The 17728-nt window shown below is 40.3% G+C and overlaps 2 protein-coding genes across 5 annotated transcripts in view; one reads left to right on the top strand and one right to left on the bottom strand.

The window, feature by feature from the left end:
* Window positions 1–8945, top strand: part of LOC109477885 (solute carrier family 35 member F4-like) — a 25727-nt gene extending 16782 nt beyond the window's left edge. For both annotated transcript variants that reach the window (XM_019779343.1, XM_019779344.1), the window contains exons 2-8: window positions 3037–3325; window positions 3742–3961; window positions 4810–4935; window positions 6870–7059; window positions 7335–7424; window positions 7843–7955; window positions 8371–8945. In XM_019779343.1, coding sequence (XP_019634902.1) covers window positions 3037–3325; window positions 3742–3961; window positions 4810–4935; window positions 6870–7059; window positions 7335–7424; window positions 7843–7955; window positions 8371–8484 — 1142 coding nt within the window. In that variant the 3' untranslated portion in view covers window positions 8485–8945. The remainder of the gene's footprint in view (window positions 1–3036; window positions 3326–3741; window positions 3962–4809; window positions 4936–6869; window positions 7060–7334; window positions 7425–7842; window positions 7956–8370) is intronic.
* Window positions 8946–10099: 1154 nt separating this feature from the next.
* LOC109477884 (glutaminase kidney isoform, mitochondrial-like) lies at window positions 10100–15941 on the bottom strand. Of its 3 annotated transcripts, none has more exons than XM_019779340.1 (4): window positions 15824–15941; window positions 13012–14445; window positions 11722–11884; window positions 10100–11117 (listed from the first exon to the last, which is right to left on the bottom strand). In XM_019779340.1, the coding sequence occupies exons 2-4, from the start codon at window positions 14433–14435 to the stop codon at window positions 10974–10976; spliced, it is 1731 nt and encodes a 576-aa protein (XP_019634899.1). In that variant the 5' UTR covers window positions 14436–14445; window positions 15824–15941; the 3' UTR covers window positions 10100–10973. The 3 variants fall into 3 exon arrangements, with proteins under 3 accessions (XP_019634899.1, XP_019634900.1, XP_019634901.1); XM_019779341.1 differs by lacking the exon at window positions 15824–15941 and adding an exon at window positions 15410–15431; XM_019779342.1 differs by lacking the exon at window positions 15824–15941 and adding an exon at window positions 14944–14952.
* Window positions 15942–17728: the final 1787 nt, after the last annotated feature.

Raw genomic sequence — 17728 nt, 5'->3', positions numbered from 1 at the left:
TATATATATATATATGCATGTAAAGCTTGTTGTACAAGACCTTAGAATAGACATATATGAACAACGATTTCAAATTACTATATTTTGTTCTCTCTTTTTTCTAATGAAGGCGATTATTGGTTTGCAAATGACGTTTGGGGGAATCAAATGTTACTTTGAAATTATTGTTCATATAAGTCTATTCTAAGCACCTTTACAACAAGCCTAATTACCTGCAGATTTTTGTATACATTTTTCTTCGAAAATCTAGTGATTCGGCCCTATAGACATTAACTGTTATGTTTTCTGAATGGCGACACGTATCATTTTTCAAATGACTCTTTTAAAATAAAGAGGTACTATTGAACCGCAAAATTGCCAAGGCAATCTGCGAAAATTACATTAAGCCTAGTTAAGTTAAGTGATAGTTTGACCTTGAAGACAAAATGTAAGATGTTATCTATACCACCTTAAAGGTGCGGGTACTGGGAGTCAAGAGTGCTAAAAATGCCAAAAAACGGAAGCCAGGAAATTGAGGCACGTCTTCAGAGTTACACCAAGAACCCTTACTCTCTAGATCCGAGTTATTTACAGCTACGCAAAGGCTAGGGACACTTACCGACTGCAATTTCCGTGAAGGTTTGCCACAAGTGTTGTTGAATACTACTACTGTTGTTGAATACTGTCGCACGCTACGCTAGATCATCACGGTGACTTTCTGCAAGTTTTTGTGCGTTTATTTGACTCTGTTAGTTGTAAGGATGATTCCCCTTTGTTTCCCTGATCACGACTAAAAAAGGAGTTTCCAAAAGGTGAAATTGATAAGCTTCTTTCTTGGTCTTTTTTTTCAAATGAGTGATTTTTTTTTACTTTTGATACACAATTTAGTCTTCAATGTAATACAGGGCCACACATTTCTTTCTTTGCTTTTGCACCACACCACGTTATTTTCTGCTGCGTCCAAACTTCTATCAAAATCGTCAGCCACAAAAAAGGTTCAACAAAGATTGTTCTAAAGCGTAGCAATATGAAATATCTAATGCCATATAAAAGACGCGTTTTATAAGACCTATAACTCATACTACCGACCACTAGTAATGTAATAAGTATTTCACTGTATGATTTATTAAGGTTTGATATATAACATACGCTCGCCTTGTTCACGTCAAAATGGCTGGTAATTTTTGCCCAGCTCTGATATTTGACAAGACGGAAGTGAACATGATTGATGACTATAGGGTAGTGACAAATGCTTGTTGACGCGTGGGTGGGTACTAATGGGGCGGACGTGCTCTTGATGACGTAAATGGCGGGAAATTATTTGTGATCTTTTCCTGCCCTGTAACCACCCGGGAACAATCTAGTAGCTACATTTTCATGTCACTCGCTTAAAAAATATCATAATATTGAATTAAATATTATAGCAAACGGTAGAAACTTGTATTTGATCTTTCCTTAGCCCGCACCATTCCGAAACACTTGAGCATCATTTTGCAAGTCTCTTTCACTTTGCAAGAACTTTGAAGTCGCAAAACCCCCATAAACTGTTATGGAATAGTTGAAAGTGACGTTGGGAGTGTATTAAGCCTTAGCTACTATTATACAGGTTGTTGTATTGAATAGTAGAAAATCGTATTTGATTTTCCCTTAGCCCTCACCATTTGGAAACACTTAAGCAACATTTTTCAAGTCTCTGTGAAAAATATCATAGACTGTACAGCATTTCCTAAATGTTGTTAAAGCTTGATGTTGAATGATATTTGACTCCGTAGTCATGTATTCTAGTACACGGTACAACATCCTTGCCTAAATGTTGTTAGATCTTGATTTTACATGATGTTTGACTCCGTAGTCATGTATTCTTGTACACGGTACAACATCCTTTCCTAAAGGTTGAATCTTGATTTTGAATGATATTTGACTCCGTAGTCATGTATTCTAGTACACTGTACAACATCCTTTCCTAAATGTTGTTGAATCTTGATTTTAAATGATGTTTGACTCCGTAGTCATGTATTCTAGTACACGGTACAACATCCTTTCCTAACTGTTGTTATACCTTGATTTTGAATGATGTTTGACTCCGTAGTCATGTATTCTAGTGCACAATTTGTCGCACGACCTCCAGGTCGCCCAATTATGTGGGACGCATTTGTCATACACGAAATTGCACAGCTTGAAGGTAACCCTTGCCCTGGAAAGGCCGTAACATACTTTACCACAAACAGATCAATCCCATGTGTGTTTTTACGTGCCGTTTTTAATATCAAAGGCCGCAGGTCGGAAAAATACTGCATCTCCTTCTGTTAGAGATGTATGTCACAGACAATAAAACGTTTTTGCTTTGAACATACTAGTATATCAACGTAGTGCTACAGCAGTGCCTTTTGGTCAATGCTAATATGCTTGGTATTTTTAAAAGAATTTACTGAGCTATTTATGAGTTTCCGAATCAGAAGGTTGATTTTGTTCTGTATCAAAATCATAATGTTGTAACAGTTTGAATGTTCCCATTGAATGCCAAATTTGAAACGTATCAGATATTGACTTATTGCATGAATATAATTGAAGAAATAGTTTAGATTAACCATAAGTACAAAATATGAATAATAGGTCAATAGAGTAAACAAATACATGTAACACAAAAAGTCACGTACAAAAAGGGTATTGTAGAGGCAAAGGCAAGACAAGAAGAAGTAATAATGGTTTCTCTATTTATGCCCCTGTCCAGACGCCAATGAAGTTGTTTTTGAACACGGATGACCCCCCCCCCCCGTACACGGAAACCTGCTGTTGCCTTACCGACAATACTGTCCTGAAGCCACGTTATATAATACTTTTAGAGGCAAAGACAAGAAGAAGTAACCATCGTTTCTCTGTCTATTTCCCATGTTATGTCCAGACGCCAATGAAGTTGTTGAGAACACGGATGAGCCCCCGTCCACGGAGACCTGCTGTTGCCTTACCGACAATACTGTACTGAAGTAACGTTATATGATACTTGTAGAGGCAAAGACAAGAAGTAACCATCGTTTCTATTTCCCATGTTATGTCCAGACGCCAATGAAGTTGTTGAGAACACGGATGAACCCCCGTCCACGGAGACCTGCTGTTGCCTTACCGACACGAGGAGGAAAACCATCCTGGGCGGGATCGCCACACTGGGGATCGGCGGGTCGTGGGTCGCGTCAACCCAGTTGGCCCAGGCCACGTACCAGCCGTACTTCCACGCCCCCTACCTGGTGGTGTGGTTCTGCAGCGTGTGGATGGCGGCCACCTTTCCGCTCTACTTCGCCTCCGTGCGCACGTGCACGAGAGAGAACAAGCCGCTGGCGACTACCGTCAAGTGAGTCAACTTCATGCCTAATCTCTAAGACGATATGTACATTTGGTTCATTCTTATCCCGCAAGTTGAGGAGGTCAGTCAAAAACCATACCTCGACAAAAACGTAAACTTTTAGAAAGAGGTAAAAAGTATACATCTCAGTAAAGGTACTCATATGTTTACTTATTCATTGTCATTTAGTTCATATATACGGCTTTGATCCAACGGCTAACTAATATGACTTAAAGACTCAAATATTATTGCGTAGAGCATACTATTGACCAAAGACTCAAATATTATTTCATAGTGTATTCTGTTGACCTAAAGCTTAGATATTATTGCATGGTGTACGCTATTGACCTCCACCACATTACACCGTCTGACAAATACTACTCGATCACCCCCTACCATACTACTAACCCCTGTTGCTCCTACAGGGAGTGTGCTAAGGTGTTCGGTGAGCAGGGTCTGACCGTGAAGTCCTTCCTGGTGCGGGCGGCGCCGTTCTCCGTGCTGACCGTGGCGGCACACTACATGTTCGTGCTGGCCCTCAGCCTGCTGCCCGGCACGGACGTCTCCGCTCTGTACGTCTCCAACGTCTCCTTCGTGTACCTTCTGTCCTGGATACTGCTCAGGGAAAAGTTCGCTTCTGCCGGGGTGAGTACAGAGCTGGTGTGGTCAGGCAATAAAGAAAGACATTGACAACCTCAGAAAAACCTTTCAAACTTCATTTTCCCAGAAAAAAAAACACCTCACCATGAATATACACCCCTTCGTGTACCTTCTGTCCTGAATACTGCTTAGGGACAGGTTCGCTTCTGCCGGGGTGAGTAAGAATGTAGTCACGTGATTGTGACGTCATTGAGCGTCCGCCATGTTGGTGGATTAAAGACCTTTGCAAAGTCATTAGATAAGAAACTTTTAAACTTTATTCCCCCAAGAAAACTTCATTTTTTTCAGTTTGGAGCACCACGCTATATGAATCGTCGTGCCACCACTACATACATGTACCTTCAAGCATACGTTGATCTGGTGTTTTCTGCTCTCCAGAAAACTAAGTTTGGAGCATCAAACTATGATAGTATGAATACGACCTTTCGTACTGCCTTCACTACATGTACAGGAAATCCGATATTAAAGCATACCTTGAAGCATACGCTAAGGTCATTCGACTGTAAAAACCGGAACCTTTGTGTCTACTCTAAGGTATGCTTAAATGTCGGGTTTCATGCCGTACGTTATCCACTATGTTACGATGCACAGTATAGTGTATAGTTATGACCGCGTTTAAAATTCCAGCCCGTTCGCCTGACGTCTTCCCAACACAAGTCTATCAATCAACGCGTTTCACCCAATATCCTAGGAATAACCCGAACACGGCTACGGCGCCCTGATGACCCCATGTCGTACTCAATACGTCAGCCTGTACTACAAGTAACGACCTCGCGCGGATTGTGTGACCTACATGCTGACCCTGTTGACCCTTGTTCTGCTTGATGTTCCAGATCATGTCGGTGATTTTGGGGATATCTGGGATCGTGCTGATGTCATACTCAGACGGCTTCGGCGGTTCTTCGCTTTTAGGGGTAGCGCTGGGGGTGGGGGCGTCAGCCGGGCATGCCTTGTACAAGGTGAGTCAGTTCATGCTGATTTTAGTTGATTGATACTAGAAAACCCCTGACCGTCCTCCCCTCCTTGAGCTCTAGAAAAGCGGCTTTAGCCAAAGAGTGTGCGTTGTGCGATTCAAGGTCGAACAAAGGTCGAAAAAAAGGAAAGAAATGGATTTACATTCACAAATGTACACTGAAAATGATTTTCAAAAACGTGATCATTTACGTCACCTTAAATTGTGTTTTATGATACCCCCCCTTAGTTTTATTGCCTTGCGCTTTTATTGCCACCTTTATTAGTTTTACAACATAATTGCCATTTGGATTCAAGGCACGCTTTAGGAGATAACTTGCGGACCATAGAGGATGTCATACATCGAAAACAAATTGATGGACAGACTGAAAATATAGGTAATAAAGGTGTGATTAAACAAACACCAAAGGGAAATACCGAATAAATGCCATAAAACAGTGTTAAAATGGAATATATAAGTCGGCACTATCTCAAATTTGTTGTCACTGCGTTTGAGTCAGAAAACCATAAAATATGATATTACATGAACAAACACAAACATTGGCCTGCAACGCTCAAAAGTTGACTTAAGCTTGTATATCCACTTCATTTAAAAGGTACCTGACTTACACTGATATCGACACAACATCCGATAGTAGTTCGCAATGATTCTATGACCGCAGCTGCAGAGAGCTTTAGTCCAATGAATGTTTGTATCTTATCATCTTAGTTCAGTTTCCGACATTTCATACCTACCCGTACATACCCTTTCAATCAGGGTTTTATAATATTATATAAACCGCAGCTTTGACGTTACTTAGGCTTCATTCCAGAAACAGTCTATTCGACTTAGTCTACCTAACGATGCACTAGTGTATTGGAGGGATTATTTTACCACTCAAACCATTTGGAGAAGCCGTTACAATGATTGGAAGTGGCGTTTGGAGTATAATAAGAGCTCCATGATGGATGCCTGTATTAATGTACGTCTGTCTAACAGTAACAACACAGGAGCATGAGATGTAACGTTAATTCCTAGAAAGCATGAGGAAAATATTATTACTGTAATCCTTTATTGAGATCTAGAGTTCTTCTTTAAATCCATTACGACGGGGATAGTGTGTAAAGTTCTTGTCAATCGTATATATTTGAAATTTATCAACTAAACGAATATTTTTTCCTATATCATGTACATATGAAGGCAGTCAAACGTTACAATCAATGACCTGCAAATTGAACAAAATTATTTGTATATATTGGTATCTCACATCTCCGTTCTACTGTTTTTGAATATACTTTTTGCGAACCTTCCCAGTCTTTTGTAAGCATTAAGATTAATGTCCTCTCTAGGGGTTCTACAATTTCGTATATAATCCCTACTTGCGTCATCGCCACTTCATATCAATTACTCGTGCGTAGCTCTTCGTAGAAGTAAATGAAAGAATCTATATTTTCTATTCATATTTGTTCAAAGTGAATTGATAAAGCGCAAAGGTACTTATATACAAATGTTATCTCCGCAAAAACTTACATAAATGGATATAAAAACAATACATTGAAAGGAATACAAGAACAGCAATACAAGGAAAAAACAAGATGGATGTCGAAAATAATGAAACAATATAAAATGGCCTACATATAGAAGAAATAAAAGTGTAAACGTAAAAGTGAAACAGGTTTCGGTAAACTAAATTGCAAAGTGCTCTGTCGTTGGATACATTAGTTTTCTATTACTAACCAAATTTTCTCACCTAAGTACTAGTGCTGACGTTTTGGTGTCTATCAGACACCTTCCTCAGAGCTTCTGACTGAAGTTCTGCTTCTTTTTCTGCTTCTCGCCGGCCGAAGTAGGTGGCGCTTTCATGTTCGGTCGTTGTGCTGCTGTATGTTGCAATTGGCAATGACAATTAACACTATGTTGAGTCGATTTTCACTGTTCCAGGTACTGTTTAAGTGGTTACTGGGAGAGGCAGACTCAGGCCAGGTGGCGCTGTTCATGACGTTACTAGGACTATGCACTCTGCTGTTTCTGTGGCCGGTCGGACTGGTTCTGTACTTCACGGGGGCAGAAATATGGGGCTTACACGCACTGCCTTGGCAATACCTGTGCGCCACCGCCGGATTCAACTTCGGTGGGTCATTATAAATGCATGAGTGAATGTATGAATGAAAACATAGATTATAAATGAATATTGTATTTCGTGTAACAGACGTTGGCTTTGGAACAAAACTGACAGAAGACTTCAAACCGCCAAGTGAAAACCACAGACATCAGTAATCATGTTTTCAGCACCAAGGACAGTGCCTTGTTACAGTATTGTCATAAAGGCTACAACCGCTAGATGGCGCAACATCACTGCTGGCGTCTTCTGTTGTACGAGTTTCATTTGGTACGATCTCATTGCAGCCTTTATACAGCTGATCAACTTTGGAGCTGCCTTCACATTCCCCATCTTCATCTCAGTCGGCATCCTCGTCGCAGTCCCGGTTAACGCAGGTAACAAAAATACACCTTTTCGCTGTCACAATAAATATATTCTCACTAGATTTGGGCTGAAATAAACTGCCTCAACAAGCTTACCACCGTGCTTTTTCGTTGATAAGTTTTGAAAATATGTGTCGGCAGGGGGCACGTTAAAACATGGCAGGCAGAGGATTGGTTTCTTTTTCTAGTGAATTGCATTGTACATGTGTAATGTTCTGTTCCTGTCCTTGTATTCTTCTTTTTGTTGACCCAGCGGATCCGATATAGGCACATTATTACCTTTTATCCGAACATTATGTTGTGTTATGTTTTCCTTGTAGCCAAATATATACATGTAATATCTCTAATCTAGATCATAGGAATAGGAAGCTGAACATTGAAACACATGTGTAACACTCTTGCCCTTGTATTCCTCTTGTTGTTGCCCCAGCGGTGGACGCCATAGTACACAATAAGACAGTGAGCGCCATCAAAGTCATGGCGATCATTATCTTCATCATGGCCTTCCTACTGCTGCTGTTACCAGACGGCTGGGAGGAACAGGTCAGTTTGCTGCTCACTTCAGTAGTATATTAGGAGACTGATAAGTATAATTTTGTAGCAGGCTCAGACGTGTTAATCATTAGCCCAATGCATGCACTCTGAATTGTAGTGTTTGAATGTCATGTACACATAGACCCTTTTCCCACTAGAATAGAATTGTCCGGATCAAGCCGAATAGATTCACTTTGATCCGGCTTCGAACCGGATCAAAGCCGGATTAAAGCAAATCTATTCTGCTTGATCTGGACAATTCTATCCTAATGAGAAAAGGGCCATTGTTATGTTATATTACAGTCTTGTTTCTATTGTCTTTAAGAACACACCAATCACAGTCCTTTTAAGATCATTAAGAACACACCAACCACAGTCATGTTTCTATTGTCATGAAGAACACAGTCTTGTTCCCCTGCTCCAGGTTAGGAAGGTGATACCGTGTAAGAAGAAGGGGCCCCCGCAGGAGGAGCTCTTCACCTCCAGGAGTTTACGCAGAATCCACAGCTGTTCCCCCTCGCGCGCGTCGAACGCTTGACTCGGAAACAGTCGTAAAAACCCCGAGCTTTCGCGAAGATGACTGAGCGGTATCACGGAGAGTTGTATCACGCGAGACGTTGGATTCTTACCTTCTCAACCTTTTCCAAAAAATTGCTGAGAAATCATCTAAGAAACTATGGTGGGACAACATTGACTAATGCATCACTTTGATAATGATATATTTCTAAAGATAAGTGACAATAGATATGATATCAAACTATGTGCGACCAGCAATAGTAACTGATCATCCCTGAAAGAACTGTTGCAGAACTACAACCTCAAGAGCACTGCTGCGATGCACAACTTTTCACTTCAACTACTTTACTAAAACCTGTCTTCGATGGTTTGTTCTTTACAAGTTGTATGGCAGAGCTACATTTACCTTGGTGTGTTATTTCAAAAATTCAAATGATAGACTAGTAGCTAATGACAAAGGGCCTTACATCTGTGTCAAGAATGTTCACTTGTTATGTTACCGGTACTCCAGTTGGTTGATATTTCAATGTTTTAGCATAGGGCAAAACGTTAGATTTTGTTTGTATGTTAAGGAGATGTGCTACAGTAACTATATACTTTGAGGAATGTTAGGGTGTGACTTTTGTACCTAATGTGTACTTTGTTAAGCTGTTCAACTGATGGTGGAATTTACTAGAAGAAATTTATCTATGCTACTGAATAGAATATGCTGCTATGCTCCTTGTGATAAAACTGTGGTTATGTAAATGTTTTATCAGAAGTTAGCACGTTGGTATGTACCTAATTTGAGATTTGCAAAAAGATATTGCATGAGATATTTGATGAAATGCTACAGAAGTCAGTGTTTTTTTTGTCAGGCCTACTGCCAAATTTATGTCTGCTGAATCATTTTTTGTTTGGAAATAATTTTGGGAAAAGGAAGAATGTATGTGCTGGTACACATATGCAGCAACAAAATAGATCTATTGAAAATCCTTGATATATATATTGATGAAAACATTTAACTACGAACTGTCATAAAAGTTAGGATGATGTTCAATGGTACTTTGATCAATCCATGGCCATAACGCAAATGCTGGCTTTGTAATATTGTATCATATTTTGTTGCTTCATCTTTAAATAGATTACAACTGTATAATACAAAAAAATGTCTATTGTGTTATGAACAAAACTGGGAGATTGGAGAAGCCTGCTATCATTTTTTTAATTGACATTTCCATACATTGACAGTCCATTTGTAATCTTTAGAATGTCACATACTAGTAGTGCCAACAACATCATGCAGGGAAAAGCAAATTGTTAGTTGCAGTCCCAAGCAAAATCAACAGGTGGCATACAACTGAACCCCACTTTGGCATATAAAGGTAACAAAAATAATACAGATTTGAATGTTTTCATAAATAAGGACACAATATACTTACACTACCCTGTTAATTCTGCTGTAGCTTTAACATGTAAGCAACACACTATCCAATTCACCACCCTTATGTCATTAACAATTCAAAAGATACCACACCTCATTTATATGATCATCCTTTAGAGTATGGCAGTGATATGGATATTTTAAGTATTTGCTGCTTGAGACAAATCTTGCCGAAAAAGGTAAGTGCGTTTCAACCTAATACATGTAGTATGCTTTCTTTTACCAATTCCCAGTGTCAGGTTTCAAATGACTATTTTAAGCACCTGAACATCAGTGTTATAATATTCTCTAGGCCGATAGCAACAAGACTTTTGACTTTTCAGCTTTGTCAGCTTACAATGCAGACATGTAACTGTTAGTGGTGTACTACTTTAGGGACAAAACTGGTCCAAGGGTTTTTCTTTTAACCAACACATTTGCCTGGTGTGACCCAAATAAATAACAACAAAATTATACTGTAAATACAGTCAGATAATTCTTCACAATAACTTAACCACATTGTCTTTTTGTGACACAAAAGAGAACAAAACATTTATAATGTGATATCCCATTATGACAATATATTCATGCTACATGACAGACTTCACTATAGCCACAATGTGATTGCTTACACTACATTAAGGCCACACATAAGATTTGTCAACTTTGAATCACACAGAGTAAGCCATGTGCCTTTTCTGTTACACAGCATGCTCTCTGTTAAGTACTATACCTTCTACATTGTACCTATTGGTATTGCTTCATGGTATAGCAGATTTTGCCTTGATTTTAGCTTTCTTACATTTACATGTGCTAGAATCTGAATACCTTGGGATGTGCTTTTCTGTTTGATTTCTGGTTCAATTAATTTCAGAGGAAAAGGAAACATTTTATTTTCATTTCCGTGAAGCATACAGAAAAATTGACATGTTAAACTGTGTGTACATGTCTGTTGGCATGTGTAAGTAGCATCAGGACACTTCAGCCCCTGGACAGGTCGGCCTTGATGTTTTGGCCCCAAGTCCAGGACGGGGTCCGAAAAGTCCTGATCGGCTGCATTTGGGCTAAACTGTCCAGGGGCTGAAGTGTCTGACGTTCTGAGTAAGTATCTAGCCAGATTGTTCCCCAGCCTTGCGTAACATCTCCTCGGCCTCCTTGTGTCCAAAGCGTACAGCGTCATCTAACGGTACCTGCCCCCAGCGATCCTGCAGGTCATGTCGCACCCCACACTTCTCCAGAAGGAACCGGACCACCTGGAACAAACAGGAGTGAAAACAGGAACAGTAGAAACAGGAAAATCCCTGACTTCCAAGATGCCGGGAATCAAACCTGCGGCAAACATGGGCAGCCCAGCTCACAACACCAGCACGCTAACGACTACACCAAAAGGTCTGGACTCTTTGCAATGAATCAGTTAGTGGTGCTTGAAGCCCACTGTTACACTACTCCCCCTTTTCTTTTAAGATTCCTCAAATCACCGAGTTCAACATTCCTGTGTGGCACACACTTTGCAGCACGTCGGCAGAACGTTCTGCGCCTGCGCAAAACCCCCATTTTTCACAGTTTTCGTTGGATTTTTGGTCACCGTTGCATCAGAATTTTGCCTATTATAGACAATATCTTTTTCAACATAACATTTGTAAACTACAGTACAAACGGAATGTTAACCTTCTATGAGTATGAGATGTTATGCCAAAGTGCTATGCACAATACATTACGGGTTTTTACGGAGGTGCAGTACGTTCTGCCGACATGCTGCACTTTGCCATTACTCACAGGGCTGGTGTGGGAACCAGTGAAACTAACAGGAGCTAGAACCCCACTGTTACACTATGGTGCTTACTAACTGTTCCACACCTGTACATGCCCCTCGGCCGCGGCCAGATGCAGCGCCGTGCGACCGTCGTAGTCCGTCACCTCCATGTCCATGTCCAGCATCACGCAGCGCCGCAGGGCCGTCACGTCACCGTTGTACGCAGCAAACAGGATGTCGATGATCTGCTGACTGCGACTCTCATCCCTAGTGATGATAGTAATAATAATTATGGTTTATTCAATTCGATTGCTTGAACAGTGAATCCCACTTGGCAGCCATATACTGAATTGCGTGGGGTTTCTAGACACAGTTTAAACAGCTACATAATCAAAACCTTAACAGAAGTCTTAGATCTGAATTTAAAAACATCATACCAAGTTACCAGTGGATTTAAAACATTGTACTACATTATATAGACATGTATTATGATCGAAAAAAAATCAATCACACTTTGCAAAAGTGCAAAAGATATGCAATGCATGGTTAACATACTGACCAACAAATGTACTAGAGGTTAATTTGTTAAAATTTGCTAAAACTTATTCCACAGAGAAAACCATGTACTGTGGTTACATGATACACGGGGAAACATGTTATTCTTTCAATCACAGCATGTTGAGCTATATATGGTGGCCCCAAATTTATATGCAACACAACACCATGAAGCAATCTGTGTCACCATAAAAAAACTGAACATAATTTTCATATATCATTATTAACAATACTACCAGTTGTAAGAGAACGTAAATGAAGATGGAATGAAAAAAAAATGTCTTCATACATATAAAGAATGCATAACTAGTAGTACTGCAGCTTACCTGAATGATCTTCCTCTCATAGTGTATAGGCTAATATTCAAAAGATGCACACACACAAGTAATTCAGTCTGGTTACGAAATTCACAGATTTGGAAAGTCTATCTTAAAAACTGTACAAAAGCCTTTAAATCTAAGAGGAAATATCTCAGTGAGAGTAATATAATAATAATAATACTCAGAAGCTCCAAACAATATATGAAACCAAATATCTGGATCTAATTTAATCGGATTCTCCTTATTACTTGTGTCTTTCTGAATTGTGATTTTAGGTGCTATATGAAAGGAAAATGTCACATTATCAAGCAAAATATCAGGAGAAAGATTGTGTGTTTGACACAGTGTCCATATCATCTACTGTAGATAGTCAGACTTCTGCAAAATGGATACAATGTATTTTCATTTAACAGTCATGTACTGATCTGATACTAATTATAACTTTTCCCACTACTGCCTATAATAACAAACCTGTGAGTTACCATGGCCAGTAATTAAGGTCCATTTTCTAGTACTTACCTGTGCCGTCTTGGATCCAGTTTCTTGGACTTGTACTTGAGATTGTCGTAGTGGTGAAAGTTGAAGGTGGAGACCAGTTCCTTGCAGAAGTGTAGACCTCTGACACTGTTGCCTGTACTGTCCAGGGGAGGGCTCCAGCACATGATACCCATCACACTGGGCACTACCAACATGATGCCGCCGGCTACCCCGGACTTGGCGGGGAGGCCCACTTGGAACGCAAACTGTCCCGAATAGTCGTACATTCCACAGGAGTGCATGAGGGACAGCGTGTGCTGGACAGCATCAGGGTGGAACACCAGCTCCCCTGTTAACGGACACACCCCGCCGTTAGCTAGCGTCGCGGCGATGACTGCGCCTGACTCGCACGTTATCTCAACCGAGCAGTGCTGGAGGTACAGATCTAGAGCTTCCATGAGGTCTGTCTTAGGCGGGAAGCACTTGTTCTCCTTTAGGTAGTAAGCTAAGGCAAAGTTGCGATAGGAGGTGGCCTTCTCTGACAGGAAAGTGGTGTTGCTAAAGCCTACAAACTCATCTGCTGCGGCCGCTTTCAGCACTCTGAGGATGTGGTCAAACCTGTCGGCTTGATGGTCCTCGGGTTTGATGAGAGAGCAGAGCAGGATGGCACCCGAGTTGATCATTGGGTTGAATGGCTGATTGTACTTGTTCAAGGCAATCTCGTTAAACGGCCTCCCGCTGGGTTCAGTCCCAACGTATCGGTGAACAGTTGCGTCCCCGAGCTCGCTGACTGCAGTCGCGTACACCAGAGGCTTAACACAAGACTGCAGACAGAAGGGCTTGTCGCTGTCGCCTATTGAATGTCGCTGCCCGTCTACCGTACACAGCGCAACGCCCCACAGGTCAGGACTGAAGCGTGCGAGCTGCGGAATGTAATCCGCCACTTTACCTTTCTTGTGCGAGGCTGACAGCCAATACATTTTGTTGATGTAACTGGAGAATTCGCTAAACTTTGGTATGACAAACTTGGACTGGAAGGCCCGGCCAATAAGTACGATGTTCTCAGTTATGCACTTGCTGAAGGTATCACGGTCTAGAAATGAGCTGTGGGACTCTTGTAGCTTGCGCATGTTGACCATGGTTTCTTTCAGGCGGGGGTCATTTTCCCAAAGACCGACCTCTCGGAGGGCCTTCTGGAATTCCGATATGGGAACTCGACCCTGTTGATTGCAAAGCAGACGGAAGACCCAGTCTTCCAACTGAGGAAGAGAGGTATTTACTTGACTTTGGGACACAGATGTGTCTCCTTCATTCGCTGACTCATTTTGTGATGGCGTCTGATCATCAGATGGCTGTGTAGGATCCCCAGCTTTACTGGACATGAGGTAGGTAGTCTGTTGACACACTGGGAAGCATCTGTACTGTCGTAGTGCGCCATGGTACAGGGCAGGCCACAAGCGATGCATGGTGGTCAATCTGTAAAACACAAGTTGGTCAAAGTATTAATTCATGGTTTAGCCAGCTTACTAACAGACCAAATATCAAAACAACCCATCTAAGCATAGCCTGGTTACCAAACCTATTATAGCTCCTGAGTCCTACATCCTCTCCGGTAACCAGGCTATCTAAGCATTCATAAGTTATCCTGTTAAAACTAGAAAAGTGACTATTAGCTCTCTTTCTACACAATTAACATAATTCAGGTATTTCTTTCCCTAGAATGTATGGCAACAACACAGGTAAGAATCTTGTCATTACATCATCCAGAACCCCCCCCCCCCCCATCCTTCTTGCCCTCTGTCATCCACCAAGTACAGTTGAACTTGTAACTGATGAAATGTGGAACTTCTTACACAGGCAAATATACTCCTGGTCTGGACAAACAGAGTCATAAATATCTGTCACAGGTTATCTGGCTTTTCAAGGTAAGTTTTTGATATGCAAATTTTTGACCCCAATACTTTAAGTATATACCTGTTCTCATTGTTGAAGGACGACTGTAGCTGTATGCTACGTGGCATAAAAGGAATGTTAGGATAGGAAGGGAGATGTTTTGTTTCTCCCATATTTCAAGGACCAAGGATTGTAACCTGCATGTTTTTTTGTTGTTGTTGCTTTGTAATATTATAAGTGCAGCAGGCTTATTATCATGGTCACACCAAGAGCATTTACACACTTTCCACTTTTGCTAAGTGATCATGAAGGTTAAGCAACAAAAATTTTCCTGCTTAGTGAAAACCAGCATTTAGAAACTGTGTCAGTGTAATAATAGACAAGTAGAAGTACAACAACAACAAACAACATGGACTTGTGTGACCCTTGTGTTTACAACTGGAACATGACACACATTATGCAAACATTTAAAAGGCAACAAAACATACAATAGGTGGAAGGAAAATTCGTCCTCTGTCAATGAAATGCGTTGCGTGATATGTCAGACCTCAACACTCGCAGCCTCTACTGAGTCACGCATACGACCAAGGAGGTTATAGGAATTTATATCTGACTGGGTATCATAAACCTCATAATTTACAAGCAGCCATGAAATTATAAAGTACTGACGGTTACAAATATTTCGAGGCAAAACTAGGATTCTTTGTCACAAAACTCTACTTTAGATCAAGCTCTTCAGCTTAAATGTCTTTGCAAACGAAATTTTCATCACTGCAAAGTTCGCCCCCCTCCCCCTTTAACCTAATTTGTCAAAACGTGACATTTGGCTCTTTCCTTCCGTGAATAAGGTACGCGCGGCGTGTCGTTGGTTACCTGGGTGTCAGCGAGACACTTAAGAAGCTTTAAGAAGTCTACAAAAGCACGTTTAAGAGACGATGAGCTAGTTAAGTGGAGACCTTACCGGCGTACTCTGAAGCTTCTTCGACCTGCCCGCCGCAGCAGACGATACAAGTACACACCTCTTTTTCAGGGCGACAAAATGCAAATCTTATCAGTGTTTTGCGCACGGGCACAGAAATATCGACTGCATCTGCAAAATTTTACCTGAATAAAAATCTACAATTTAAAATATAACCCCTTATCATGTATCATTGAAAATGGATGGAAAAAAAAGTGAAATTATGTTAATTTTTGTCCGTGTGATGTCCTTCTTAGAGATCTCGTTCCCAGGATATTATTGGATCATGTTCAGGGAACGAGAATGCATGATTTTCTTCCTAAATGATGACCAAATGACAAATATTTCACAACACAAGCATGTTCATGATAAAATCTCTGCCTTCCAGTCTTTTATTGCAAATACTGAAGTCTGTCAAACAAAACACAGGTAAACATTTACAATCACCACCATCACTTTTAACTCAATTCGTTGCTTTCTTGTCACTTGCAAAGCACAACATTTTCTGAATTTGATGCAGAGTTTAGGTAGTTCTCTAAGGTTAGTGCTGGTTTGTTATATTCAATACTGTTGTTAGTGGTAACACCTTAAAGTTTGTAACAATCCCATAGCCTCTACCAGGCTTTGGTAGCTGGAAAGGGTAGAAATTGGCCAAACAGAGAGACATAACTCTCTATTTGGCCAATTTCTACTCTTTCCAGCCGCATCCCAAAGCCTGGTAGAGGCTAAGTTTAATAATCCAACTGAACTTAACAAAAGTAACATTAACCAAGTGGGTTCATAGAAACAGAATGCACCTGTCAATGTCATAATTACTAGTAATACATTGTATTCCAGGCAGTCGCCCAAGTATAACTGCATGGCAGCTTGAAGGTTGAAAAGTTCCCTAGCAGCTAACAGCCTTCAATTTTTTCTTCAAATTGCCTTTCCTGTACAGGGTTCATACGCTTAAAATACACTGATTGCCTAAACTTCATTTCCAAAACTAGACAATTATTGCAATGTTAAACATTAACAGTCTAAGCTGCAAGTTTCTTCAATGACATTTGAAAACAACTGTATCTAGATTAACATGGCACAAAACTTGAATCTAGTACTTTTTATCATAAGCCCTTGAATTGCTTGATGGGTGTACCAACAATACAATTACTGGAAACACTGATCTTACAGAGTACAGAAATTAGTTCAGTAAATGTTTCTAGTTGACAAGTTCAAGATTCAAACTTTAGTACTCAACCCTAGACAAACCTGTAATGTTACTAGTGCATCTTGCTTGTACATGTAATTTGTTGGAACATTCAACAGAGAACTGCACCTAAAGATGCTACCTTTTCTACATTATTTACATGGGTTTTTTTTTATCATGAAATAACTTTCAACTAAGACAACATCAATTGATGACTAAAAATTATTATAAGGGTGCTTCTCAGTGAGTCATAGAAACAATTACTTGTATAATATTATCAGAAGTTCATAGACCTTGTGAGAACAATTCACTCATTATTCTATTTCTGTACCAAAATAATGATGATTCCAAAAATTAAAACTTTCGTGAACCATATCTAGGCATTAACATATGAAGCTTTTATTCCATTGTACAACATACATAAAATCAAATGGAACAGTCCAAAGCATGGATTGCATCATTCCTAAAGTCTAACTGTCATCCGATGGTGCAGAGAAAGTGAAAAAGTTTAAAAGAAATCTTCTTGAGACTTTGCAGGGTGCCTTATGTATTTCAGAGATATGAAATTGCGGAAACTCAAAGCTGAAGAAGTAGAGATATTTCATTATAGACACTAGTTTAATCAACATGGTATCTATAGCACATGATCACCAACAGAGATAGCAACTTCAAACTGTAACACCTATATGCATATAAGCATAGAGTCCTATATTGAAAGTTCA

This window comes from Branchiostoma belcheri, unplaced genomic scaffold (assembly GCF_001625305.1).
Source record: "Branchiostoma belcheri isolate BF01 breed outbred unplaced genomic scaffold, Haploidv18h27 scaffold41, whole genome shotgun sequence".
NCBI lineage: Eukaryota > Metazoa > Chordata > Leptocardii > Amphioxiformes > Branchiostomatidae > Branchiostoma > Branchiostoma belcheri.
The sequence above is the reverse complement of the archived record's forward strand: the minus strand, read 5'-3'. Positions and strand labels throughout refer to the sequence as shown.

What these genes read in the sequence shown, in the direction of transcription:
- LOC109477884 (XM_019779340.1), bottom strand. Translation starts at nt 14,435, where the DNA reads ATGCATCGCTTGTGGCCTGCCCTGTACCATGGCGCACTACGACAGTAC. An exon ending in CTGGATCCAAGACGGCACAG is followed by an intron (nt 11,885 to 13,011) that starts GTAAGTACTAGA and finishes TATCATCACTAG; the next exon opens with GGATGAGAGTCGCAGTCAGC. An exon ending in CGGCCGAGGGGCATGTACAG is followed by an intron (nt 11,118 to 11,721) that starts GTGTGGAACAGT and finishes TGTTTGTTCCAG; the next exon opens with GTGGTCCGGTTCCTTCTGGA.